Here is a 15,833-nt window from a genome sequence, read left to right as displayed (position 1 = left end):
GCACTCGTTGCGGTTGTCGGGTTACGCCGAGTTACTCAAACGTTGTTAAGAGCTCTGAGGGAAGTGACAGCGAATTCTTCTCTATTTTGGCAAACACGCATCATCTCCAAGGCCAAGTTCCTGTTTAATCATGTTGCATTTAAAAAAAAAACTTCTAACCATCTTTGAATGTTTGCTTTCATAATCCACTCATCCAGGGGATTCAGTGGTAAAGCTCAGTGTGGGTGCAAACCGTGAAAAAAGATTTGTCCCCGCGTGAGTATCGAACAGCAACTTTAGGACATTTAAAGACGTTCATTTCCATCCAATGCATACTTATCACTAGATTAAGCAAAGGCCGTGTTTTCCCCTTTCACCGTCGATTGGAAAACAAGAAACGACTGCCTTTGAAAACTGCATTGTTTTTAGCGAGGCATTTGCCAAACAACATACTGTATTCCACACAGCATGAAATTAACTAATCAAAATTCAAGGTCCAGGAGCACATTTGGCAGCTAAGGAAAACTTCAAAATGGCCTTTGTGGTGTGAGATGAATGAATGTTCCCCATTCAGGATGATGTGAAAGTATTGCTTGTCTATTTCACAGCTTACAGGTAATATTCTTTTTTTCCCCCCGTGCGAGTGTGTGCGGTTTCATTAAAAAATAATCATCCCTCACTTTTAGGCAATGAGGCAGAAGACAGGCATTTGAAACGACATCTGTTCCACCCAAGCCTTTGAAGTGAAAATAGAATAAACTGAAGGTAGAGCTAATGGAATGACAAAACATAAAAAAGAAGAAGAAGAAGCCTAAATAATCGCCAGGAAAATTCACATGTATTCATACAGAGGAAAGAATGATGACACACAACAGCCCACAGCAGAATGCAATCAACCAGGAGAATAAAGGGCGTATTCTTTCATTTCTTTCTTTATTTCCACGTCTTATAATCAGAGATTCATGTTCTCAGCTCAAGTATATACAGTAAAAAGCTGACAGTGACTCTGAAAGATTAATAAAGATGGCTCACATACTTCTAAAGAGACAACAGTAAGTGAAAACTGCTCACTCTGCACAGTATTAATAATTTTCTCCCAGAAAAATAAGCAGGAAAAAAAATCACCCCCTCAGATGATTAATTTGTTCTCATCTTTCTTCAGCATGTTTCATCTAAATCTAATTGTGAAAGTGGTTTCCTTCATTTATGAGATTACCTTTATATATAAATATATTTGTATTAAAAAAACCAACTTAATGTAAACTTCTCTGCAAAAAAGGCAATTTAACATCGGATCTTTTTTCTTCCTTAACAAAGTACCACAGAGAAACACTTTGTATTAGAATATTAAACTAGGCCCACTGGCCTGTCATTTTGCCTGCTAAATAATCTTTTTGTTTTAATGCGCTCTGCCTGTTTCCTCACACTCGAGCCCTGAACACCTATTAAGAGAAAACTCCACAGCTTTGACTTTATATTTAAGAAGACCAGTCTCATTAACCGACACAGTCTTCTGTAAAACGAAATATCTTTCAAATGAGAAAGTGAAAAAGTGATCGCAGCCATATTCATCACTATAGTTTTTTCTTTCTGGCCCTACAAACTATCGACGCTGGATAAACACTTACCCACCACACAGCCAACTACACAATATCAAGCTTATTTTGCCGGGTTCTCTCGTGCAGGTGCAGTGAACAGTAATGATTATGACAGCTGTTGTTGTCAGTTGAGAAAAAGAGACAGTCACATCCCTTATTCATAATGCAACATCTAGTGGCTCCAGTGCATTCTGGTCTATTTTCTGATACTGTTACTGAGAAGACTGGTATCTTGTGCTCTTGCGAGATGGACTCTCCATGCAAAATGTCAAAACTTGAAACTCTTTTTATTATATGCTTACAACAGACAGATTTTAACCTGACTGTTATTTGTTTCTTGTCTTGCATCACTGTTATTGTGCTAAAGCTAGCTTAACATACCGATTTATTTAGCCATCATTTTTATTTTTTATCATTTTGAAACACAAAGGGAAATTCGAGGGAAAACTCAACCCCTCATAATCTGAAGCTGTAACTTTAGTTTAAACACAGGCCTCCTAGTTTAATAAGTATTCACATTTACAGTGCTGGATGGATTCAGTGCAGCCACAACAGTTAAATTCACTGCAGCATTGCAGAGGTCTCCTTTGGCTTATCTTCTAATTGTAGCTTGCAAAGTAAATCACTCACATGTTTTACATAAAAATGTAAAACGTGTAAATAACAAACTGTGGAAAAAAGCACCAAAGCAAATCCACCTGTAACAATTTACCATGATGTCTTTGGCATTTACATATAAAATCCGGCATTCACATTACAGACAGGCCAGACCAGACAGGTTTATTTAAGTATTTCAGAAACTGTTGATCTACTGGGATTTTCCCACACAACCATCTCTAACGTTCACGGTAAATAGTCCAAAAAAATATCCGGTGGGCGAAAATGCCTTGTTGATGTCAGAGGTCGGAGGAGAACGGCCAGACTGCTTCAAGCTGATAGGAAAACAACAGTAATTCAAAACAAGCACTCTTCGCAACCAAGGTATGCAGAATCTCTGAAAGCACAACACATGGAATCTTGAAGCAGACGAGACCAAACCTGGACAGCAGAAGATTGGAAGACACTGACGAGTCTTAATTTCTGCCTTGTATCAACAGTTCAGTATGGTGGTGGTGGTGGTGTTAGGGATATTGTCTCAGCATGCTCTGGGCCTCTTAATATCAGCTGAGCATCACCTATATGTCACTGTCAAGTATTGTTGCTGACTATGTTCTTCCCTTTATGACCACAGTGTACCAATCTTCTGATGGCTGCTTCCAGCAGGATAATGGACAATGTCACAAAACTGGTTTGTTGATCATGACAGTGAATTCACTGCACTCAAGAGGCCACCACAGTCACCAGATTTCAATCCAACAGAGCACCCTTGGGATAAAGAATAAAGCTAGCTCTGAAGGCAAAGGGAAGTTCAACCTGCAGGGTGTACCTAACAGATTGGCTGATGAGTGCGTTTAATAACATTTTTTAAAGTTAAGTAATTGCCTGCCAATTTTCTCCATGCAAGAGGACACAATGCACATTCACAGAGCAGACATACACTGATGGTAAAAAAGCTTTTAAAGACTGCAATTAGGGGGTCGACCAGAAACAGCACACGGATGTCTTAGGTAAAAAACATCGTGTCCTGTACACAGCAGCAGAGACTAAATTTATTTCCAACACAGCTTTCTAGTTTACCAGGAAAAGATTGAACTATAGAGTCAGCCTTAGCTTGCTCATCCCATCAGCATTTCTGTTGTCTGAGAGCGAGAGAGATAGTGATGGAGAGAGAGAGAGAGCGAGAGCGATAGTGATGGAGAGAGAGAGAGAGAGAGAGATAGTGATGGAAAGAGAGAGAGATGGAAGGGGTGGTAGGTGAAGAGAGAGAGATAAGGAAAAGGAGGGGTAGCTGTGATTCTGAATGGACAGCACTGCACTGGCAAGACAAGATTAGAATTGACAGCCTGGTAACTGCGTCACTATCAAAACAGCAAAGAGAGAGAGAGAGAGAGAGAGGGGTGGAGGTGGATTTGGGGAATAGTGAAGAAAGTGAGATGCAAAAAAGAAGAGTCGATCTAAAGAAAACAGAAGGAGTGGAAAGATATAGAAGGAAGAAGACTCGCAACGAGGACTGTGTGCACGCGCGGTGACTGACAAAGCTTAAGACAGATGAAAATTAGACAATAAAATCCGATAATAGCATGAGAGTGTATAAAAGTCTTTCTCCAATCACAGTCTTCTTATCATAGTCATTATCATATACAGTGAACAGCAAAGTGGAGAGTGCTGCATAATGTATCAGCTTTGAAAGGCCATAAAAACAAACAGGAACTACTCTAAGGTGATACAATGATGACTGTTACACAAAAGCAAATACTGGGCACAGCGTTAAATCAAAATGAATGCCATGCACTTACAAAATCTACACACCTTGTTTCATAGATGCACACACACACTATTGGTTTTGAGTGTGTTACACAGTTTGATCTACACAGTAGCTCAAAGAAGAAGAAGAAGATAAAAACCTATTTTTACATGCTTTTTTTTTGCAGTGAGTGTGCAGTGGCCCGGAGAATGAGCAACAGACTGTGAGAGGGTTTTTAAATCTGCAGTTTAAGAACATCAATCGAAAGCCGGTAGTGAAATAAGCTTTGGCCGAGGACTGTAAAAGCAGATTTAACAAGCCGACGTCTCAATAACAAATCATCTAACATTGTTTTCCTGATACAGATTAGCACCTTAATGTTATCTCCAGAATAAAGTACACTTTGAAAGAGGCAAGAAGTGTCGGATGAAGCAAAACTGAGGATGTGGCTATTTACTGGAAATCTGAACGTAACTGTTTCTTCACTCATCTGCATCACAAATTCCCAAAATGGAAAGAAATGCGACATCCCTGATGCGCGCACTACTTTCTGTCGCATTTTAAAGGTTCTCCAACACTTACGCTCTACACTTCTCAGTGATGATGCAGAACGATGAAATATAAATGGCTGCAATCCCCAATTCACTTTTCATTGTACAATCAACTGCTGTGTTTTTGATACACAGGGAAGGAGCAAATGATGAAGCGATTGCAGATGCAATTTGCGTAAACTGTCTGTGACTGTTGTTCAAAGTGGTGATTGCAGAGTAATAGCAGATTAAACCCAACGGTTCGTTCTTCAACCTGCACTAACTATTTTTTTTCTTTTTTTTGATCACATGGGGGCAGCGGACACAAGCTGTAAACACAGCGAGTCTGAAGCAAACCGCTTTCCTCTTTCACACTTACAGGAAATGTGGCACAGCAACATTTTTCATTACTGGTGTTGCTCTAATGTCCATCTGACGAATTTCAATCCAACATTTCCTTGTTTTCCTCTCAGTTTGGCTCCTCACCAACTGCTATCTGGCTCTTTATTGGCTAACCTTGAATGTCTGGCTTTTGGTTTTGTGTAGGAAATGTGTGTTTATTGTTTTTTCTTTGATTGTTTGTTTTGGAAAACACCTGAAATATGATTCACAGACCTGATGGGAGTAGAATGTGTAGATAATTCTCATTGAGTTCATTACCATGACCGACCACTATTACACACAAGTGCTTGTAGGATCCACTGTTAATAACCACAGCCTTAAATTTAATAAACAATGAAGGAAATTCAATAATATATTTAGATTGCACTACAGTGGAATACATCTTTCAGCAAAACAAACGCGGACCTCTTCACAGTAGCTCAGTGAAGAGCTGCACAGCTTAGTGTGGCGGTTGCAGACACTTAAGCCTTTCTGGGTTAATAAATAGATAAATAGTCACAGTTAAAGCACCAGCAGTGAGAATAATGTGATTTCAAGATGCTATATATAATTTCTTTTCCTGTAATTTTCACCACAAGCTGGAACTCAGGGCAATAAGACAAAAATGCGCTCTTATAGGTGCTGTAGAAGTACAAAAATCTATTGTGCCAAACATCTGTAACAGCAATTGTGTAAAACGTACGTAAAACATAAGCAAGTCTTTGTTAAGTTTCTGTAATTTTGCAGTTTTTTTTAAAAAATTTTATAACATGCTCTTAGTCATTATTTAGATATCATTTTCAGCTAGCATTTGAAAGTGCACCTGCACATGATGCAGTCAGGCCCGTTGTCTCAGAAAATGCTGGCAGGCAACATGAGAATGTAAACACATCTGAACGCTTCAGTCCTCTTTAAATTAAAAGTGACTGTAAATACCAGGACTGGCATCCAAAATTCCAGATGATCGTTAAACTTTTTTTTTCCACACAGGTTGAATGATTCACAACATGTCATAGTCAACTTTGGATACAGGTTAACACAAATTCCTCTTATCTTACGCTACCAAACGTCGTGTTAGCCTGGTTTCTCTGTATTCCCCACATCCAGCTCAGGATGAAGACTTGATAGGTTAAAATATGTCTTAAAATATATGCAGTGCCCTCCTCATCTGGAAGCAATTACAGCTCTATGTCAGACTGCCCATCTGTAAGCAATAAGCAGGACTGCATGTCAAAGCCGCTGCAAAGATCTCTGAGTGGAACCAGGCACTCGTCCAGAGAGCAGCACTCATCAAATAAAAAATACAGCCTGGCCTAAACAATAATGAACCGGAAGTGCACATTCCTGATCTTGATCTAGGAGACATGAAAGGATGTTAGCAGAATCGTATAGACCTGATATATAGATATATACATATATCTATATATACATAAAGAAGTCATTATGGAATTTGTATCCAGTTTTGGTACCATGCCATTACAAATACACAGGCTCATTATGATGGAGTATTTCTACAGTTTTGGGCTGCAATGTGGATTTGATTTCAACTAACATTCCTATTGCTGATACTTTAAATCCAAAGCCATTGCTGAACTAAGCTGCCTGATTTATCTGACTCGGGAGAATGACTGACAGCTCTGAGAAGCTCCTCCCTACAAGCTCTGCCTAACAGCACTGGACCTACTTAATCAGCCTAAATTGCAAAGTCGAGGCCCTTGTATTTGGTAATGTGGTGAAAACAGTGGCAAGTGAGAGCTAATTAGATTAACGGTAGTTTAACGAGCTGTTGGAGGGGCCCCCGCAGATTGGATTTTAATAAATAGTGGCAAAAGCATCTGCTATGCACTTCCTGGCTCTGCTGGCATCCTAATTGGCCCCAGTGGGTTGCTGTATCTCAGCGCTACACAGTGCAATTTAAGAGGAGAAAAAGGCAAAAGAAAAAAAAGCTTATCTTCTGTCCAGGTAAGTCTAGGGAACGAAATAAAAAATATATCTGTATGATTGCGTGGCTTCACAAGCGAGCTTTATCAGTGTTAATACAATGCTAATGCAGTTACTCGACTTTAATCACCACATCCACAAAATGTCAAAGCAGGAAGAGAGTGCATCTGCAAGTCCAAATAGAGCAGATTTGAACATATTCATCTTCTCCTATTGTTTGTTTTCGAGATGATATGTTCCCATGATGAGGTCTTTGTAGAGGCAACAGCACAGAAAGGAAAAAACAATTAATCAAACATGAATGAGCGACCGTAGCAGGGTTATTTCCATAGCAACAGCCTGAGGGGACAACTTGAACCCTTTAATGTGAGCTGGTGATGTCTCTTTGTAAACATCTGCGCAGCGGGGGGAGAAAGCCAATGAGAGAGCCTGGCAACAGAGGCATCACAGGGCAGCAACCTCTTGGTATCAATCGAAGTTTCCATTATCTAGAGCTGAAAGGACCGAAAAGTGCTCTAAAACATTGCATTTTGAAGCATTTGGAGTTGATAAGTGTCTTTGTACTTGTGCTGTTAAATGCACGAAAACACCTAGGTGTTTTTTTCAGAAAAGCGTCTGGCTGATTAAAAGAAAATATCTTATGCAAATGACAAGAAAAGAGTGATGTTACAAGAAATGAGTTAATTCTTGTAGACATAATTCACCTGGTTTAGCTGCTTGAAGAATCACTTGGATGGTTATCAAAGCCATTTATACAAACAGACTTTCTCAAAGTTGTGCCTCTTACACCAGCTAGAAATCACAGTCATAATCTCTCTCATAATCTCTCTTTGCACCCTGCAAGTGGTGGCCTCCAGCTGTGACCAACAACAGGCACCATACAAGTGCACAAACAGCTTTTATCAAGGGTTTGCTTTTTGTTGGCCGCAAAGGCACCAGACTAATTGTCATTTCACAATTCCCATTTAAAGCAGCAGGAATTATCAAAGCAATCTGCCTTCTTTGTCCACTGGTGGAATTAAAATGCACGAACGCAGTCTTTGAATTTACAAAAGTAACAAGACTAACAAGAGTAATGCATGAAATGGAAAGAAAAAGAGAGCCTCGTGTTCTGAAAGTAACTTGATTGCAGTCTAAAAATGACTTAAAGACCATAAGTATACAGTAGCAGAATAGTAATTCAGTCAACCACAAAGCTCTCAGCTTGTAAAGGGGTACGTGAACAGCCTATAGTTTTCAGCGGTTTATGCTTAAGTCAACAATCCTTCAACAAATCTTCAATCAGTTCTCAGTCAAATGCACAGAAGCAAAAATCACACGTTTTCAGAAGCAGCATAGTCAGAAACAGTCTTTAAAAGCTCTAGAAAAAGATTTGAATAAGGAGTTTTTTCCACTCTCCCAGGGCTCAAACAACTCATCAGAGACTGGGCTAAATGCGGAGCACGACAGCACGACTGCTGGCAGCGGCAGGTATCCGTAACCTTCTTACAAACACTCTCGTCCCAGACCTCATTGGTTCCCTGGGCGAGAGTAATGGCTTCTTTGCGCTGGGCTGCGCAGTGCTATTGTAGAATCACAGAGCGGTTAATTGAAACAAATGACTCTAATAATGGGACATTATCCCCACAGGCTGGCTTTGCGGTGGGCCTAATTAGCGTCGCGGTGGTGGCGAGGACGAGTCACCACACTGATCCCCTCATAGGAAGGCCCTCTTTTAAGTGGCCAGCATGGGATTCTCTGACTTGTAACATGTAAGGGCGCCAGGCGGTAAACATAAACATGTTTAGTCAACCCTCGGGTCGCCCGAGGGCCCACTGTGCCAGGTGCAGCTTTTTTCCCCGCGCTCTGCTAACTCTACCTTCCTGACTGAGCGAGCTCGAAAGGTTTATGATCATTTTAATTTGTTTTATGATGATTAAACCCCCCAAAACAAAGACTTTTCTCTCTTTATCATACATATCTAAATAAGCGTATCACTTTTTTTTATCTTATGACCGGTTCGGTGTCCGAATAATACATTGAACCTATTCAATTTCCAAGCACAACAGGTGAAAATCAACACAATCTCACATTTGCAGCATTTTTGCATGATAACTGATTATGATTTCAAAATTGCTCCACTTAATAACTTTGTTGATTATGCTCCCCGATTAATCAACAAATCATTTCACCAATTATTATGATTATTTACAGTTTTTCACACCGTCGCATGGCATCGCGCTCGCCTTCGGAGTGCCAACGGCCTGTAACTAATGTGACAACACGGGACACTATTTCCCAGACGTATTTCCATCACCGCTGGAATCTGTTTTTGGCATTACTAATTGTTTACTCTTGTACACGATGATCCTAGAAAGTCAGATATAATGCAGTGTTCAAATCTCTGTGACCAAGCTGTTTTAAATATTCATTAGATGTAACAGTTGCCTAAGGTTATTTGAATTAGCGGCATGAATATTCATGAGCCCCAATGAATGTGCATTTGTTTTTAAAGCTCAATCCGTTAATGCCCGTCTTCATTACTCCATTTTGAACCTTGCATAATGAGCAGCGCAAAACAAAGCTTTACTTTTTTAAAAAGCCCGATTCTATTTTGAAGCCTACTTGTCTCGGTTTAAACGAAACGGGAATGCCCCACCAATTATCTTGCCGTCATTTCTTTTGACAGCTACAAGACACATTGTTCACCCCTGTTGTGGAGTGTAGCACTGAAGGGCATCTGTCTTTTTTTTCTTTCTTTTTTCCTCTCTCAATTTTTTTTTTTTTTTTTTGTGAAATAGAAAGCCGCAACAGAAAATATTTCTACTGTTCCAAAAGTGATTTATCTGGGAACGTCACCAAGATGTCATATCTATTCCAGTGAAAGGCAGCAGAGCAAGCGGGTCATATGAGATATGTCTTAAAAAACCTACGATGGAAAAAAGATGGTTGTTTCAATTTAAAAGGAAAAAAAATCCAGCTTCACTGAGCATGTCATGTCAAACCCAACTCCAAATATTGAGAAAATATTTTAGATAAATCTACTTAAATAGCGGACAAAGGAAAGACACCTTGCACTTCACCCTAAGTACTCAACATACAGATTCTACTATGAACACTTTCTGTAAACTCAGCATCTCTGAATATCCTAAATATCTCAAACATGACCGTGTGCACTTTATTTTAACTCACTTTGATCTCTTCGATAGCTCGATCGCTTCATCTGACATCCATGCACTCTCCATAACCACAGCTGTCAATACGATTTTTATGTCACCGCCCTAAAACAGTTGTGGCCTTTCCGTAGCCATCCTTGTCACAAATGCCAAGCGGTGCAAGTAAATTTCTTTCTCCAGATTAAACAAAATCAAATTAAGCCAAGCCAACCTAACCTTGCAGCTTACGGTACTCTTCTACTTTTTCTGGAGACAAAGGCAAACAAAGACACACGCACATATATCTATATATACACGCACATGGTCAACACACACATATATACCGAGCACCCACATGCTGCACAAATAGTAGCAGGGTGCAAACACGATCTACTTATGATGTGAAGACACCTTCAACTGCACTAAAGTAAGACCTTTTATTGGATGCACTGCATCTTTAAATTAATGCTTATGTTCAATCAAGATTGCTAAATATGAAAGTGAATGCTGAGCTTGCTGTAGTTTTCTATGCACAAGCCACCAAAAACGAACCGACCAACCAACCAAAACAACTCCGACTGACAACTTGTCCGTGATATCAACATCAACCTGTCAGCAGAGGGTTAAAACTGGCCTGTTAGTCACACATTGCTGTGCCAGAGATATTAAACTAGAACCACATATTTATCAAAGCTCTACACAATTCCTGGCTGGAGTCGTATGTGTAAGAAACTTGTGAAATTGGCCACTGGTTTTTTTTTTTTTGGTGGCAGGGGTTTTCCTGCTCTGTTTGAATATTTAAACACAGTGCCCCCCCCACCCCCTCAAGGCTCCACGTTGGGGCCGCTGTACAAACTCCTCCTCGACCTCTCATTACCGCCTCCCAGTGAGGGTCCCTCTTGCTTTTATTTTTTTATATTTTTTTCAAAGAGACTGACCTTGCCTGCAACCCCCCCGCCTCCCCAGCCCCTCCTTCTTCCCTGCGCCACTGTGCCATCAGCCAGACCTGAATGATCAGGGCGCTTGTTGAACACGAGACCCCTGGGTGCCACCTCTCCACCAAGTGCCGGGATGGCAGAAATGCTGGCAGCTGAGGATGAGACAGGGATTCTCCCTCAGCAATGAGCATTCGCACGACAGCATGTTACATTTCACAGTATCCAGTCATCCAAGACTTGGCTTGGTTCAGAGAAGCTGACAGACTAGGTCAGCGGTGTGAGGAGGAGTTTTGAGAATGTAGGAGCTTCGCTGATAGACAGCTCTGTCTTTTATAACAGCAGTGTTGATGCTGCTTCTTGTTGGAGTTCCTGTAAAAGGTGTAATTTTAAGTCTAAGAAATGGGTCAAAACTGGCAGTTGAGAACTGCTATGATGAACAACACGCAACCGCAGCAAAAAGGATCAACTTCTGGATCTCAACTAAGTGCTGGATTTGACAGATGAAAATAAAAATGGAAAAAACCCCAAAGCAAAACAAAAACATACATCAGTGAATCTGAAACATTCAATGCATCTATTTGACAGATTTTTTTTGTTCCCTACATCCACTGCGCATCTCGTTGATTCACCAGCTACTGTAATAGTTCAGCTTCCTGTGGAATCACAATTAGATGGAAAAAAGAAATTTGTCTAACTAAAGGAAAAAAAAAAACAGGGCTTTTGAAGAGAAATGACTTCTGCGCGGTCAGAAAGCTCAAGATTATTAATATAGACTACAGCTACAAGGACAAACTGATGCAAAATTACTGTATGTGCCCATGCAGCACTGTGATGGTCAATCCACTGCTCTCAATCCTGTAATGATTTAACTCTGTTTGCTGTAGGATCGATGTGAGCTGAAAAAGAGAATCCCAAAGCAGCGAGAAGTTTACAGAGCTTTAGCCTTAGGCTAAATGTTGTACAAAAAACAGCAACAACATCCCTCGAGATGAAGCGTATCTGTTGCTCCAGCTGAGCTTGTACTTGTAGGAGGTTTTAAATGTGCAGTGAAGGATAGCTGTTACTGAAGAGAAGCGTATCCTTAAGGTAATGCTGTCGACTTTTTATTTGCTTCGGCGGCGGTGGTGAAAGAAGGCTGTTGAATGATTAGCGTTTTGGTTTTTCCCAGTTATCTCCTTCAATTTTGTGAGTTTATTGTAAGGTTTTTGTCAATACAATACAACAAAGGTAAAGGCTTGTCTCTTCATTGCTGCCCCTGGTTACACTGAGAGCTTATTTCTATCCACCCTTTTTATTCTTTAAGCATGCAGCAGACATAAATTCAATCTTCCCTATTATACCTTTATCAGTATGAAATTAAGGTTAATTGACTTTGCTGAGGAAACATCAAATGAAACATCCCTAATGGAAGCAAAATGAAAATAATGTCATCTCCAATTGCGTTAAAATATTTCTCATATACAGCCTACTTTCCTATTCCTCAGCCTCAGAAATAAGCTCCTCTTGTCCCAGGAGATAATAAATGAATTGAATCCCCCCCCTTCCCATTCCAACCCCACCACCACCACCACCACCACCCCTCCTCCTTCTTCCTTATCGGTCATCTATTTTTCCAGAGTAAGCTATTACTTGCTGGGGTTGCTAGGCAACAAGAAATATTAATAGCAGCTATTATTAGCCAGCCTCTGCTAGAGTAGTACTAAAATGTGGAAGTGGGAAACATGAATGTGTTACATAAATCTCTGGACCTTTCACAGTGTGTGCAAGTCTCTGTTTGTGCGGTGATTTATTACAATGACGGTTCATTTATGAGAAAAGGGGGTGTGAAATAAGAAAATGGAACATTACCCTGAAGGGCTATTTGAAAATAAATAATTGCAAAGGTGAAACAAAAGCTGTTTAAGAGGCAGGTACTCCCTCTTTGTTTGCTTCGAAATTGTTGCCGGCCAAAAAAAAGGGGGTTGGATGCTTTATTGAACATACATACACGGACATAACATAAACTTTAAACGTGCTGTGCACACGCATTAGATGCAGGGTATGCGCTCTCATGTTAAAAGCATAATCAACACTTTGTTTCGAGCGTTCACTTGCGCTAAAAAGCAGACAGACGTTCGAGCCAGCGGCATCTTCCTCCTGCACCCGAGCACATTCAGCAAAGTAGCCAGTGGATTGTGACCTAATCCTGAAGACTGGCTTTAATGGAGGCCTCAGCCACCACCCACGGAAAAAAAATAAGAGTCTGCATCTTATGCGGTTTGATTCTGAAAATCACATAAGACCTGATTAACGGGGGATAAATGCCACGGATGCTCACATTAAAGCATAAATATTCATGACGGAGGCCACGGAGAAAAAAAAAGTAATATTTATGTCAGATGAAAGTATATAACGCTGAATAATTCACCACGCGGGCCATCTATAATTCATTTGATTCGATCCTATGATTAAAGCATTTGAATGTGTTCGCCGGGGGTGTTTACATGTTCAGTCTGAAGCATGTTTAACACGGGAGAAAGTCCCTTTAACTGAGGGGAAGAATGGAGGTCCTCGGCGTCCTTTTGAAATAAAAAAGTAGCTGACAAGGGATCCCCTCCCTCCTCCCCCACCCACTCATCCTTACCCCTCTCCTTTTTGGATTTGCTGATTGTAACGAAAGAAAACGCGCCACAATGAGTTTCTCCATCCCTTCTTGGCTCATTTTCGAGGCAATGAAATCTTTGACTTGCGCAGCTGTGCAGATATTAAAGAAGTTCTGCTGCAGTGGTCTCGGTGTTAAGGAAACAGCAGCTCTCTGTATTTATGCTTAGACTTTGGCCTTGCTCAGACTTCAGCGCTGCTTCCTTGGCCTCGAACCAAGTTAATTATGACTCTAATAGAAGAATGCTTTCCCATTACATAAAAACATGATCAGCACGCAGAAGAGTTGGTTATTTTGTGGCCTTACAGTTTATATACGTTTATATTGTTCGATGCAGCACATAAAATCTTAAAAGGACTAGAACATGTAAAACCTTCAGACGAAATGCTCTCTATGCTGACTTGCTGGATACCTTCCAATCCTCCGACCACGAAGACTAATAGCCTGGCACAGCGCTTGACTTGCATGAGCAGAAAATGCCACAGCTAAAAAGGTGGACAAAAAAAAAAATGTACTCACCGAGTGCATAGGCCCAGACAGGAGGTGAGTTTCCTGACCCAGCATGTTGGACATCATGAGTGCGGGAAGCTCGGGGTAGGAGTAGGTGTTGAGCAAGCCATTGTGTGGCAGGGAGTGAAAGGGGTAACCTGACTCGTGCTCCATGAGGTGGAGCAAAGAAGGGTCGGCGTGGTTCGGCGGTGTGATGGGGGGGATCTCGTAGTCTTCATCCCCAGCTCCTCCTCCTCCGCCACCACTGCCGCCTCTGCCCTGACTGGAGTAGCTCTGAAAAAGCAGAAGAAAAGCAATCTGTTTTTTAGAAGAGCATGAAGAGGAAAGGGGAAGACAGGATCGTTTACTTATTTTGGGAACAAAGTCGCAATAAGACTTCAGTTTTTTCCCCCTAGCACACAGTCTATCAACAAACACAAAGAAAAATGCAAGGACAGGTCTTGTCTATGGGCGATCCTTCCGCCCCGGAGCGCTTACGTACCTGCATGTCAAAGCAGTGTCATAGTTAGTTACAATATCAATAAAACCCTTTCAGTGCTATTAGAAAGCATTTGAATGGCAAAACAAACTTGAGTAATCATCCGGGGAAGGAAGCAGCTAACAAAAGATGCTCCTGAGTAAATAAAAAGCTTCATAATTAGCTTTTAAATGCACCTGCTGATTTCTGTTGTTTCCATGTTGTTTGTGCAGACACTTCCAGACACCGCTGAACTGCGGCAGTCGATTCAGTGTGTTTTGCTGAAAATAAAATTAATTAGAAATGCAAATTTTTGTCGCACTTGCAAAAGTTAAAGAAATCATTCAACGCAAATGTACGCCGCAAATTAATTAGAGTTAGACAACAGATGTTGCACAGAATAATTCAGAAATCCTGACAGCTTTGAAGAAACAAACTGTCAGCCTGCACGCCTTTAAGATACAGTTAATCAAATTCATTACGTTGAAAAACGCCACTGACAGACAGTCACTTAGAGGCTATTTTATAAGCTTGTAATTATAATGCCAATCATATTTTTAGAAATGGAAGGAAAAAACTGGACTAGTCAAACCTCAGAGTCATTGTGAAATGTATGCAGAATATACCAAATGACCCCAGCAGTTAAAACAGCACAGATTTTACGGAACTAATAAGGTGATACATGAGAAATGTCTTTTCCAGGGCCTATCTTGACATAATATTGCACTGAGAAATATGGTTTTGTGCTCTCAAAAAGCATACAGAGGGTATTCACCAGGGAGTGAAAAGCAATTTTGTCAGAGGCAATCTGATGCCAACTCCCCTTTATAATGACTGAAGAAAATTAATCATCACAAATAATATTCCACTGTCAGCCATTCAAGAGCTTTTTAATAGAATTTTTATTATTCATGTCTCGTGGTACACATCAACTAGTCCGTTCTGCAACATTTCAGAAATCAATTCAATATCATCTTCGTGTAGGCTGTCATCTCGCCTGCCAGTGCAGCAATTCATCTTGCAAACAAATACTTTTAGCAAACAAATGGCAAGAAATGTTGAGGAACAGCTACAATGTCCCCACTAGCAGAACTGGTGCTTGAAGATAGGATAAAAGTCTCATAATGTGAACTATCATTAGGGAGAAAATAATAATAATAAAAGGGAGTATGTTTACCATCAGGGGATGATGTGCTATTTTCTCTTTCTCACAACACTCGCTCGCATTGTTTGGCGCTTGCTTAGAAATATTATCGCTGACAATTTCTTTTCCCATGATAAAAGTTGTGCAAATGTCTGTTCCTTGTCTAACATTTATTATTGTTGTCATTTTTTATTACGGTTAACAGACAAATGCTGCCGATTAAATTTGCTAAGAAT

At 40.5% G+C, this 15,833-nt stretch overlaps 1 protein-coding gene across 3 annotated transcripts in view; it reads right to left on the bottom strand.

Annotated features, from left to right (window-relative positions):
* LOC146363931 (TOX high mobility group box family member 2-like) overlaps positions 1–15,833 on the bottom strand; it is an 81,798-nt gene that overhangs the window by 9,832 nt on the left and 56,133 nt on the right. For all 3 annotated transcript variants that reach the window (XM_084916094.1, XM_084916095.1, XM_084916096.1), the window contains one exon: positions 14,006–14,269. In XM_084916094.1, coding sequence (XP_084772220.1) covers positions 14,006–14,269 — 264 coding nt within the window. The remainder of the gene's footprint in view (positions 1–14,005; positions 14,270–15,833) is intronic.

Source organism: Perissodus microlepis, chromosome 20 (assembly GCF_051167445.1).
Source record: "Perissodus microlepis isolate ML-2025 ecotype Zambia chromosome 20, ASM5116744v1, whole genome shotgun sequence".
In the NCBI taxonomy this organism is placed as follows: Eukaryota; Metazoa; Chordata; class Actinopteri; order Cichliformes; family Cichlidae; genus Perissodus; species Perissodus microlepis.
The sequence above is the reverse complement of the archived record's forward strand: the minus strand, read 5'-3'. Positions and strand labels throughout refer to the sequence as shown.